At 41.7% G+C, this 13,632-nt stretch overlaps 1 protein-coding gene across 1 annotated transcript in view; it reads left to right on the top strand.

Annotated features, from left to right (window-relative positions):
* The window catches only part of VPS39 (VPS39 subunit of HOPS complex), a 111,904-nt gene that overhangs the window by 43,913 nt on the left and 54,359 nt on the right, over nucleotides 1-13,632 (top strand). The window contains exons 12-15 of the mRNA XM_073609491.1: nucleotides 6,720-6,862; nucleotides 7,669-7,812; nucleotides 8,798-8,939; nucleotides 9,035-9,121. Coding sequence (XP_073465592.1) covers nucleotides 6,720-6,862; nucleotides 7,669-7,812; nucleotides 8,798-8,939; nucleotides 9,035-9,121 — 516 coding nt within the window. The remainder of the gene's footprint in view (nucleotides 1-6,719; nucleotides 6,863-7,668; nucleotides 7,813-8,797; nucleotides 8,940-9,034; nucleotides 9,122-13,632) is intronic.

Raw genomic sequence — 13,632 nt, 5'->3', positions numbered from 1 at the left:
GCGAGCACGTTGGTGGCTGCGTGTTCCCGGGAACACTGCTCATCACCGACAATGGTAAACAGCCATTGGCCGGTGGCTGTTTACTACGTGATCGGCTGTGATCCTTTCACAGTCGATCACTAAATGTAAACACAGAGCAGTAACTAGCTGTTACCAGCTCTTCTCTCCTCACACACCGTTTCCAGTGTGAGGAGAGAAGAGCCAGAAGCAGTGAGTTACCGATCTGTGTCTGTATTGTACAGCACCAACACCACACTTGTCCTATCGCCCCCCCCATTGTCATCTGTCACCCAACAGTCACCACATAAAGTGCACTTGTCACATAAGAGACTGCCATCACCCGTCAGTGACCGTCAGCCATCATCCGTCACCCATCATGACTGATGAGAGCAACGGGGGTTCTCATCAGATTCCAATTCTGATTCCGAAATTCGGAATTTGAACCGAATAGTGAATCGGCAAATGAGTACCAGCACAGGCAATTCAAATCACCCAACTACTGGAGTGTCATGTCCCCCAAGAGCCAGTGCCTCTACATACATGCCAGGTGGTCTTGCCAACCTAACATGGCTGCCATCCGACTCGGGATCACCAATTATTCCCCCTTTCACAGCACTGCCAGGTGTGCAGGCCAACACCCAAAATTTCTCAGAGATTGATTTCTTTAATTTGTATTTGCCCAACACTTTCCTGCAATTCATTGTGGACCAGACAAATTTTATATGCCCAGCAGTATATTGCCAACAAACCCCGATCATCATATGCCCGTCCGTTTGAGTGGAAAGATCTGAATTTGGAGGAGTTCAAATTGTTTATGGGCCTCACCCTAAACATGGGGCTTGCAAAAAAAAATGAAGGACGTGCCTATTGGTCCACCAACCCCATCCACAACATGCCCATTTATTCTGCCGTAATGGCCAGGTCCCGATACGAAATGATAATGCGCTTTCTTCATTTTAGTGACAACACCCAGTGCCCTCCCCGCCACATTTTCCCCAAAAATCTGGAAAAAAATTAACCATTCAAAAGACTCATTATGCCTCATAGATTATACGTTGGGGTGTTTGCTTTCCAAAATGGGGTCAATTGGGGGCAATTCCATTGTCCTAGTGCTCCAGAGCCTTTGAAAGTGTAATAGGTGGTTGAGAAATGAGATGTGTCATTTATGCTCGTAGAACGCCTGAGGGTGCTACATCAATGGTTGGGCCTTTGTATGTGGCCAGGCTGTGTAAAAGTCTCACATGTGGTATCGCCATACTCGGGAAGAGTAGCAGAATGTATTTTGGCGTGTAATTTGTTGTATGCATATGCTCTGTGAGAGAAATAACCTGCTAATATGAAAATTTTGTAAAAAAACAAAAAAAAAAATCTTAATTTTGCAAAGAATTGTGGGAAAAAATTGCAACTTAAAAAAACTCACCATGCTACTTACTTAATACCTTGGAATGTCTACTTCTTTCTAAAAAGGGGTCATTTGGAGGGTATTTGTACTTTCCTGACTTGTTAGTGTCTCAAGAAATGAGATAGGCCTTCAGTCCATCAGATGTGATCAATTTTCAGTGATTTGCACCACAGTTTGTAGACTCTATATAACTTTCACAAAGACCAAATAATTTACACTTATTTGGGTTATTTTTACCAGAGATATGTAGCAGTATAAATTTTGGCCAAAAAATGAAAAACGAAAAATTACTAATTTGCAAAATTTTATGACAGAGCCTAAGAAAAAGGCATTTTTTTCACAAAATTTTCAGCCTTTTTAATTGATAGCACAAAAAATAAAAAAAAACCCGCTAGTGATTAAATACCACAAAAGAAAGCTCTATTTGTGTGAAAAAAAGGATGCACATTTGATATGGGTACAGTGTTGCATGACTGAGTAATTGTCATTCAAAATATGAGCGCGCTGAAAGCTGAAAATTTGGTCTGGGCAGGAAGGGGGTGTAAGTGCACTGTATTGAGGTGGTTAAAAGCGATTACTCAGATTCAGGAAACAAATGTTTTCATTCGTGTTGCCTGAAGGTCCTAAAAGAGGACAGGCAGCATCGAAATCTACTATTCTAAATAGATTCGACAAGTAATCGTTCAAGCTTATGGTTTAAAGAGGTGGATTACATCCTCTCAAATCAAGACGCACTTCTCTAAGGCTGTTAGTGCTTTCTGGGCAGTGCATCACCAATCCTCCACGGCTCAAATCTGCAAGGCCGCAACTTGTTCTTCAGTCTATACATTTACCAGTTTCAATCAAATTAGATGTAAAAGGTCATGAGGATATCGCCTTGGGCACAGTGTACTGCAGGCTGCAGTATAAGTCCTCTAGTCTTTTATTGCCCTACTTTTGTTGTGTTCTACCTCCCTTCAGTTGGGAATGCTATGGGACATCCCACATAGTAACTACTATGGCTCTGTGTCCCGTGATGTACGATAAGAAAATAGGATTTTTAAAACAGCTTACCTGTAAAATCCTTTTCTTTGAGGTACATCACCGGACACAGAGGTCCCTCCCTTCTTTGGTATACACGTGTATTGCTTTGCTACAAAACTGAGATACTCCCAGTAGTGGGAGGGATTATATAGGGAGTGCACTTTTTATCTTAGGGCGTGCCAGTGTCCATCACCTGAAATTGGCCTATAACCTACTATGGCTCTGTGTCCCGTGACTACCTGTCACCACCTATCACCTGTCACCTGTCATGCCCGCATATGTAAACGGTGTTCAAATCACACGTGAGGTATCGCCGCGATCGTCAGAGCGAGATCAATAATTCTAGCACTAGACCTAACCTGGTAACCGTAAAAAAAAATTTCAAGCGTCGACTATGGAGATTTTTAGGTACCGTAGTTTGTTGCCATTTCACGAGTGCGTGCAATTATAAAGCGTGACACGTTTGGTATCTATTTACTCAGCGTAACATCATCTTTCACATTATACAAAAAAATTGGGCTAACTTTACTGTTTAGTTTTTTAAAAATTAATGAAAGTGTCCTTTTTCCCAAAAAGTTGTGTTTAAAACACTGCTGCACAAATACCGTGTGACATAATAATGCATTTTTTTGTTGTTTTTTTTTGTTTGTTTTTTATATAATTGTGTGTTCTGCCCTTTTTAAATCCCTGCCACCCATTACATACTGGTTTTACATTTTGAAAGTGTTGCTGTCTCTGAACTGTAATGGAGTTGCCCTCTCCATTACATTTCGTATATATGTCAATTTGTGATTCTTTGTCGGAGGCAATGCACTGCCCAACTACAACATGCAAACCAGGAACAATAGCAGTTTGATATAAGAAGGCAAGAAACTCAGCCTTCCATACCCCCCAAGGTGACAGACTGCTAAATAGAGCCTGAGGTAGTTGTATAAAGCAGAAAAACCTCACCAAAACTGTTCCAGAACTGACAAATCATTCCCAGCCATTGACATATTAATGTATAGCAGGAAATGTTAGAATTATTAAAGGATAAGTTCTCCTGGTGTATTTAGGGTGTGACGGTGTCACATTTTAAAATCAACATGGCTGTGTGGCGCAGTGATTTGTGAATGAATAAACTACAAGTCCCATCTTCCATCTGATCAGCGTGCTCGTAGTCCATTCACTCTCCCACAAGCATTCAAACTGAAAGCTTGGTATGGGAAGAAAGCTGGAGGGAGAGTGTGCAGGAGCCTGATATGGCACCCGCAATCTACTGATCGAGGGTGCAAAACTTTGTAGAAAATAAATACACATTTTTTTACCTTCAAAAATTATGTGCATGTTTTATTGTTTTGGTAAAGGTTAACTTGCCTTTTAATTACTTGGATCCAATCAGTAAATTGTTGTGAAGGCTGAAATCTTGATCTACCTGACCTTGGCTTGGTATCAAGAGATCCCCAAATTTTCCACTTAAGTGATTGAACAGTACTGACTGGCATATTCAAGGCTTTGGATATCTTTTAATATCCTTTTCCATCTCTGTAAAGTTTCATTACCTTGTTACGCAGGTCTTTTGACTGTTCTTTTCTAGCTCCTCATGGCTCAGTGTCTAGCCTGCTTAGTATATTCATGTGAGAGCTAACAAACTCATTGACTATTTATACACAGACACTAATTGTGATTTAAAAAGCCACAAATGTGGAAAATGAACCTTTTAACTGCCATTTTAACCTGTGTGTTCCACCTTCTGTGTCTGTACCAAGGCCTAACATTCCAGGGTATGTAAACTTTTTATCAGGGCCATATGGGTGACTTTTTAAAATCATAAAAAAAAAAAAAAAATCCAAAAAACTATGTGATAATAAATGGCTTCATGTGATTGCTATCCTTAAATAAAAGACTTTTTGGCATGATCAGTCATTTTTTTAATATTGATGCCAAAATTTCACAATTTCTGCCAGGGTATGCAAACTTTTGAGCACAACTGTATATATTGCTCTATGACCCTGTTTCCCAACCTCACGCTGTACCAAGCAATTGACAGTTATTTAAAGCACCTTTGCAAGGTGAAAAATTCTGCAAACATGACCTGTTGGGGGTACTTGAGGACTGAGGTTGGGAACCACTGCTGTATTACATTAATAAAAGTTCAGATTGTATATTTTTCAGGTCTTATTATTTTTTTTCCATATGATGTATCGGAGGACAGTAATGCTCAAATAAATAAATGTACCCCAGTTGTCTGCCTCTCACTTCCCTGCAACCAAAATAGGTTCAATCGCTACAAAGATAAGTCTTGGGGTGGTAGTGGTAATCCACTTACAGTGCCTTGCAAAAGTATTCACCCCCCTTGGCTTTTTACCTATTTTGTTACATTACAGCCTTTAGTTCAATGTTTTTTTAATCTTAATTATATGTGATGGATCAGAACATAATAGTCTAAGTTGGTGAGGTAAAATTAGAAAAATATATACATAAAACTATTTTTCAGAAATAAAAACTGATAATTGGCATGTGCGTATGTATTCACTTTTTTTCACCTTTGTTATGAAGCCCATAAAAATCTCTGGTGCAACCAATTACCTTCAGAAGTCACATAATTAGTGAAATGATGTCCACCTGTGTGCAATCTAAGTGTTACATGATCTGTCATTACATATACACACACCAAATTTTGAAAAGCCCCAGAGGCTGCAACACCTAAGCAAGAGGCACCACTAACCAAACACTGCCATGATGACCAAGGAACTCTCCAAACAAGTAAGGGACAATGTTGTTGAGAAGTACAAGTCGGGGTTAGGTAAAAAAAAAAAATCCAAATCTTTGATGATCCCTAGGAGCACCATCAAATCTATCATAACCAAAAGGAAAGAACATAACACAACAGCAAACCTGCCAAGAGATAGCTGCACACCAAAACTCAGACCGGGCAAGGAGGGCATTAATCAGAGAGGAAGCACAGAGACCTAAGATAACCCTGGAGGAGCTGCAGAGTTCCACAGCAGAGACTGGAGTATTTGTACATAGGACGACAAAAAGCCGTACGCTCCATAGAGTTGGGCTTTATGGCAGATTGGCCAGAAGAAAGCCATTACTTTCAGCAAAACGCAAAATGGCACGTTTTGAGTTTGCGAAAATGCATGTGGGAGACTCCCAAAATGTATGGAGGAAGGTGCTCTGGTCTGATAAATTTAAGTTTTTGGCCATTAAAGAAAACGCTATGTCTGGTGCAAACCCAACACATCACATCACCCAAAGAAACCATCCCCACAGTGAAACATGGTGGTGGCAGCATCATGCTGTGGGGATGTTTTTCAGCAGTCAGGACTGGGAAACTGGTCAGAGTTGAGGGAAAGATGGATTGTCCTAAATACAGGGATATTCTTGAGCAAAACCTGTATCACTCTGTGTGATTTGAGGTTAGGACGGAGGTTCACCTTCCAGCAGGACGATGACCCCAAACACACTGCTAAAGCAACAATTGAGTGGTTTAAGGGGAAACATGTAAATGTGTTGGAATGGCCTAGTCAAAGCCCAGACCTCAATCCAATAGAAAATCTGTGGTCAGACTTAAAGATTGCTGTTCACAAGCGGAAACCATCCAACTTGAAGGAGCTGGAGCAGTTTTGCAAGGAGGAATGGGCAAAAATCCCAGTGGTAAGATGTGGCAAGCTCATAGAGACTTATCCAAAGCGACTTGGAGCTGTGATAGCCGCAAAAGGTGGCTCTACAAAGTATTGACTTTAGGGGGGTGAATAGTTATGCACATTGACGCTTTCTGTTATTTTGTCCTATTTGTTGTTTACTTCACAATAATAAGTTGTGGTCATGTTCTGTAAATTAAATGATGCAAATCCTCAAACAATCCATTATAATTCCAGGTTGTGAGGCAACAAAACATAAAAAATGCCAAGGGGGGTGAATACTTTTGCAAGGCACTGTATGTATTCGAGCCTGAAATGTGTGCACAGTGGTAGGTGTGCTGGTTTTGAACTTCTCTCACTGTGTGCTCACCTGGACAATGATTTATGTGATATAAAATCTCGTATGTAGTAACCTTTCTTCCTGTGTTACATCGCTGAACATTTTTAAAGTTTTGGTTGACCTTGAATGTCTGGATTTAAAAGTTTTTGCCATATTAGTGTGTGACAGTGTCATCTTCCAATCATCTGTATATGATATACCGATCTTGCCTATAATGTCTAAAAAAAAAAAAAAAAAAAAATCAGTTGTTGCCTTTAGGAAATTATGTTAAAACGTGAAAACTGTATTTGCATTACTTTTTGTTTATGTAATCCTGTTTTGCCAGATCCTACGCATGTTATTGGGATGTATCCAGACCTGCTACCTTCTGATTACAAAAAACAGCTCCAGTACCCCAATCCTGTGCCCTTACTGTCAGGAGCAGAACTAGAGAAAGCCAATCTGGCTCTCATAGATTACTTAACCCAGGTGAGAAGGTCAATAGGAGAAACAATTTTTCGGGATTCTAGAAATGTTAGTTATTTTAAGATGTACTTCCTCAGTTTAGCATGAATGTTGATATGGAATCCCTCTACTTTTTCACACTGAATACAGAAAACCATGAGCAATCTTCTGCTTACGGTTTTTCTGTATGCAGTGTGACACAGTAGAGGTTTTGACACAAGAAGGGTTCCCTATCAATTGTAATGCTATGATGAGTACAGCATGCCCAACAGTTGTTTAAAATTTTAGAATACCTTTTGTATTTATCTGGCAATGCATCCTTTGACCCATTTGAGATCAGAATATTAGGGCTATAAGAGAATGTTTTCAAGTTTTTGTGTTTAGGTATATCTGAAATATTGCATATTATACAGTATTCTATCCAAACAGTAGCTGTAGTGTCAGTTGTGGGTTTTTGTTATTTTTTACCTGTTCAGGTCTGCTAAAAATATTGAATGTACAAGTCTCAATCTAATAATCACAGCAGTGACTTGTACCTTCAGACAGCTTAGTAGGAGGTTTAAATCCGACACATTTTAATTTTAAATGCTAATTTGCTATGCTGTGTCTTTAGCTAAAACACTGCTTTGGGAATTGATTGTAATGTATCATCAGAAGTTTTTTGTTTCATTCTAAAAACAATGAAAGGCACCGCCAAGGGTTTTTTGTTTACATTTTATACATTTAAGCAGAAAATTTTGCCTGGCATGCATCTGTGAACCTGTTCCAGTACAGTGAAAACCTTGTGTCATTGTTAGTTGGTCTCAAGCATTGTATTCCTAAACTGACAGAAAAGAAGTCACCTGGTAAAGAAGCTGAATGATACTGATCACCACTCTACCACCTCTCCACTTATGGAAGGGACTCCAACCATCAAGTCGAAGAAGAAACTTCTCCAGATTATAGACACCACTTTGCTCAAATGTTACTTGCATGTAAGTCCTGCATATTGGCACAATATCTGCAAAACACTTGTGGTTGTACACCTTCAATTTCTATTGTGTTGCATTAATACATATTATCAACCCAGTGCATTACAACACATGGTAGTACCTTACTGTGTGTTGCAATGCATGTGCTTTAGCTTAGTGTGTTGGAGTGGCAGTGACAATGAATAGCATAGCTATGAAGTAACGCATGTACCAGATCACATAAGTGTGAATGGGTCCTTAGGGTCCTAGTAAAAAAGTAGCCATACCACCGCATTAGGAAAGGAACAAAAAAAAGAAGCTGTGTGCTTGCCACTCTGCTTGGACAAGTGCTTGGTCTCATGGCCTGTCAGTCATGTATCAGGCCTCTAAAATGTGTCCTTTGTCTTGTATGAATGAGAAATTGTTCTGCTGGAGAAAATCGCAATGAAATGTTTGATGTAGACAGTAGGAAAATTGTGTATGAATGTCTTCATTATGTGCTCTGTAATCTGGTGATGCATCTCTGCCAAGGTGTATCATTATTTCAGCTAAATGTCTATAACTTATAGCCTAATTAAAATAATTATGACTCCACTACAGCCTTTTGACCTAAAATACATTTGAAAGACGATTCAAACTTTAATTTTAATTGTGAATGAATCCCATTCTTCTTATCCTGTTAGGTAGACAGGGAAATTGATTATAAGGAAAATAGGTCATAGTTTTCTCAATGTATACTTGTTTGGCATGACCTTTTTTGTATAGTTTATCATGGTCCAGAATTATAAAAAAAAAAAATCTTTAAAAATAAAAATATTTTAGTTCTTCAAATAATTATAATGCAGCCTTCTATCAACACACACAAGAGTGAGTCAGAACCGTGTATTGAGCAGAGAATTATGACTTTTCATTTAGGGTGTTGTCTGTATACCTCCATTTGGAGCAGTCCAATTTATTTAGCATGACTGAGCATGATTTATAGAAAAACCTTTTTTTCCTCTTTTACTAGACAAATGTGGCTTTGGTGGCTCCTCTTCTCCGGTTAGAGCATAATCATTGCCATGTGGAAGAGAGTGAACATGTCCTGAAAAAGGCACACAAGTACAGTGAGCTGATCATCCTTTATGAGAAGAAAGGGCTACATGAAAAAGGTGAGTTCTGTGGTTTCATAACCATGATCAGTAATTTGATGTTGCAGTCAGCTATTAGGGAGACTGTGATTACTTACTTCTTGCTTCTTGTGCAGCTCTTGCAGTTCTTGTTGACCAGTCAAAGAAAGCAAACTCTCCATTGAAGGGCCATGAAAGAACAGTCCAGTACCTGCAGCGGTTGGGTGAGTTAACGAGTGAAGTGGTGTTGTTCACCCTGGTAGAACAGTGAAGCAGGGGAATGGTTAAAAGGAAAGTGCACAGGAGCTGCCATTACTGGTTTGTTTTTGTAGGTCCCTGTGGGCTCCAGGGCTTGTTTTATATGTGTAGTTAAGGGATAAGTTCACCTTTTTGTAACATGTTGCACCCATATTCAGGGTGTAACCTTGTTACAAATCCACTGGCCCCCGGCTCCCCGATACCACAGGCCTTTGCGGCTTTCAGCTTGTAGTTCTCAGTGAGCTACTATGATGCTGTTGAGTGCTGTGGTAGTTCATTGATGCTTCCTGTTAATGTGTAACTGCTTGGCTGTACAATGTATGGCCTAACAGCTCGCACACCCAGCCTTCAAGAGCCCTGCATAGCACCCACGATCTACTGATCATGGGTGCAATGCTTTCCAATCTCCCATTTAAAAAAAAGTGCATTTTTTGTATTTTTTTTTTAAACTGCAAAAAGATTTGTATTTTTAACCACTTCCCGTCCGGCCTATAGCAAAATGACGGCCGGGCGGTGGTTCCATTATTTTGACTGGACGTCATATAATGTCTTTCAGGATAACGAGCCAGCGCGCGCGCAGCATGGCGATCTGTGTTGTCAGTCTGACACCCTGCAACAGCGATCTCGGTAAAGAGCCTCTGATAGAGGCTCTTTACCACGTGATCAGCTGTGTCCAATCACAGCTGCTCACTGTGTAAACAGAAAAAGCCGTGTATCGGCTTTCCCTCTATCTGGACTAGAGGAGTCAAATGCCAATCAGTGCCCATCAGTAATGCCTGCCAGTGCCCCCCATCAGTACCCATGAATGCAGCCTTTCAGTGACAATTAGTGCCGCCCATCAGTGCTGCATATTGGTGCCCATCAGTGCTGCATATTGGTGCCCATCGGTGCCGTCTTATCAGTGCCCGTCAGTGAAGGAGAAAACACTTATTTACAAAATTTTATAATAGAAACTAAGAAACTTTTTATTTATTTTTTTCTGGTCTTTTTCTATTTGTTTAGCAAAAAATAAAAACCCCATAGGTGATCAAATAACCCCAAAAGAAAGCTCTATTGTGGGAACAAAATTATAAAAATTTTGCTTGGGTACAATGTAGCATGACTGCGCAATTGTCATTTAAAAAGCGACAGTGTTGAAAATTAGCTTGGGTAGGAAGGGGGGAAAGTGCCCGGTATTGAAGTGGTTAAAAAGGTGAACTTTTTTTTTTATGGTGGTTTTTTTTTTTTTTTAAAGGGAAAACCCTTCTGATGCAGAGCCCCCCCCCCCCCCCCCTTCTTACTTTTATAGCTAGGCTTTTGCCTTGTGCCATTTTTCATGTTACTTTTGTATATATTATGACATATAATTAGTTCAAGTCTTTCTTTGCATTTGCCTCTTTATTTTGCTTCACTTTTATTGTCTTAAGAGTCAGATGTCACCTTAATTCTTACAGTTCTACTGTCAACTGTTAGAGTGCCCTCACTGTCTCCCAGCTCCTGAGTATGCATAACCTCATCAAATGGCGCTTGTTTTGCAGTCATTTTAATTGCAACGTTCTGTTTGACTCTGTTTCTTAAAGGGGTTGTAACGTCTCGAGATTTTTCACCTTAATGCATTCGATACATTAACCACTTGCTGACCACCTTCCACATATATATACTGCAACAAGGCGACTCTGCTGCGGGTCTGTGCATGAGGTACAACACCGTGGGAGCTCGCCTACGGGTCTGCGATCGCTGTAAAGAGAGGCAGAACGGGGATCTGCCTATGTAAACAAGGTGGATCCCCGTTCTGACAGGGGAGGAGAGAGATCAGCTGTTCCTAGTGATCGGGAACAGCAATCTCTCTCGCTCTACTCCCAGTCAGTCCGTCTCCCTGACAGTTAGAAACCCCTCCCTAGGGAACACCTAACCCCTTGATCGCCCCCTAATGTTAACCCCTTCCCTGCCAGTGCCATTTATAAAGTGATCAGTGCATTTTTATAGCACTAATCACTGTATTGGTGTCACTGGTCACCAAAAGAATGTCGCAGTCACGCTAAAAATCCCTGATCCCCGCCATTACTAGTAAAACCAATAAAAAAATAAGTCCCTAAATCTTTCCCCTATTTTGTAGACACTATAATTTTTGCGCAAACCAGTCAATCTACGTTTTATTGCTTGATTTATTTATTTTTTTCCAAAAATATGTAGCAGAATACATGTTGGCCTAATAAACTGATGAATACATTTTATTTCTTTCATTATTTTTGGATATGTATTCTAGCAGAAAGTAAAAAAAAGTATATATTTTTTTCAAAATTGTCAGTGTTTTTTTTTTTTTTTTTTTTTTAATAGCTCAGAGGTGATCAAATACCACCATACGAAAGCTCTATTTGTGGGGAAAAAGGGACATCAATTTTGTTTGGGTACAGCATCTAACAACTGCCCAATTGTCAGTTAATGTGACGCAGTGCCGTATCACAGAAAATGGCCTGGTCATTAACTACTTAACAACCGGCCCATAGCCAAATGACGGCTACAGGGCGGTTGCTTAACTCTGGGAGGACGTCCAGGGACGTCCTCCCAGAATTCTCCTCTCGTGCGCACTCGAGAGCATCCGTGACGGATCCCGGTAAATGGCCGCTGATCGCGGCCGTTTACCATGTGATCGCGCGGTCAAATTACGGCGCGATCACATGTAAACAAACCGGCGTCATCTGATGATGCCGGTTCCTCTCCTCCCCTCCTGTGTACCGATCGGTACACTGAGCGGAGAGGGGGCTGGATGGATGGCTGCAGCGTTGTGGGCTGCATGTGTAGTGCCCACAGCGCTGCACAGAGACATCCAGCCATCCATCCATCCATCCATCCATCCATGCTCAGCCATCCCCACTACTCTGCAATGCCCTCTGCAATGCCCTCTGCAATGCCCCACAATACTCTGCCATACCCTGCAATACTCTGCCATACCCCACAATACCCCTGCAATACTCTGCCATACCCTGGAATACCCCGCAATACTCTGCCATACCCTGGAATACCCCGCAATACTCTGCCATACCCTGGAATACCCCGCAATACTCTGCCATACCCTGGAATACCCCGCAATACTCTGCAATACCCTGGAATACCCCGCAATACTCTGCCATACCCTGGAATACCCCGCAATACTCTGCCATACCCTGGAATACCCCGCAATACTCTGCCATACCCTGGAATACCCCGCAATACTCTGCCATACCCTGGAATACCCCGCAATACTCTGCCATACCCCGCAATACTCTGCCATACCCCGGAATACCCCGCAATACTCTGCCATACCCCGGAATACCCCGCAATACTCTGCCATACCCCGGAATACCCCGCAATACTCTGCCATACCCTGGAATACCCCGCAATACTCTGCCATACCCCGGAATACCCCGCAATACTCTGCCATACCCCGGAATACCCCGCAATACTCTGCCATACCCTGGAATACCCCGCAATACTCTGCCATACCCTGGAATACCCCGCAATACTCTGGAATACCCCGCAATACTCTGCCATACCCTGGAATACCCCGCAATACTCTGCCATACCCTGGAATACCCCGCAATACTCTGCCATACCCTGGAATACCCCGCAATACTCTGCCATACCCTGCAATACTCTGCCATACCCTGCAATACTCTGCCATACCCTGCAATACCCCGCAATACTCTGCCATACCCTGAAATACCCCGCAATATTCTGCCATACCCTGCAATACCCCGCAATACTCTGCCATACCCTGCAATACCCTGAAATACCCCGCAATACTCTGCCATACCCTGAAATACCCCGCAATACTCTGCCATACCCTGAAATACCCCGCAATACTCTGCCATACCCTGAAATATCCCGCATTACTCTGCCATACCCCGCAATACCCAGCCATACTCTGCAATACTCTGTGATACCCAGCCATACTCTGCCATACTCTGCCATACCCAGCCATGCTCTGCAATACCCCGCAAAAATCTGCAATACTCTGCCATAACCCGCAATACTCTGCCATACCCAGCCATACTCTGCAATACCCAGCAATACCCAGCCATACTCTGCAATACTCGGTGATACCCAGCCATACTCTGCAATACTCGGTGATACCCAGCCATACCCTGCCATACCCTGTCATACTCGGCGATACTCTGCAATACCCAGCCATGCTCAGCCATACTCTGCCATGCTCAGCCATACCTAGCCTCTGTATGTGGCCAGGCTGTGGAAGTCTCACACATGTGGTATCGCCGTACTCAGGAGGAGGAGGAGAATCTATTTTAGGGTGTCATTTTTGGTATGTACATGCTATGTGTTAGAAATATTGTATAAATGGACAACTTTGTGTTAAAAAAAAAAAAGCGTTTTAACCACTTCCCGCCTTCTGTCATACGACATCCTTGACTTTGTGCGGGGATATCTGAATGATGGGTGCAGCTACAGGCATCATTCAGATATCAGCTTTTTCAGCCGGCGATTCCCTACACCATAAGAA

This window comes from Aquarana catesbeiana, linkage group LG13, assembly GCF_042186555.1.
Source record: "Aquarana catesbeiana isolate 2022-GZ linkage group LG13, ASM4218655v1, whole genome shotgun sequence".
NCBI lineage: Eukaryota > Metazoa > Chordata > Amphibia > Anura > Ranidae > Aquarana > Aquarana catesbeiana.
Note: the sequence above shows the minus strand (reverse complement) of the source record. Positions and strands in the feature narration are given on the sequence as shown.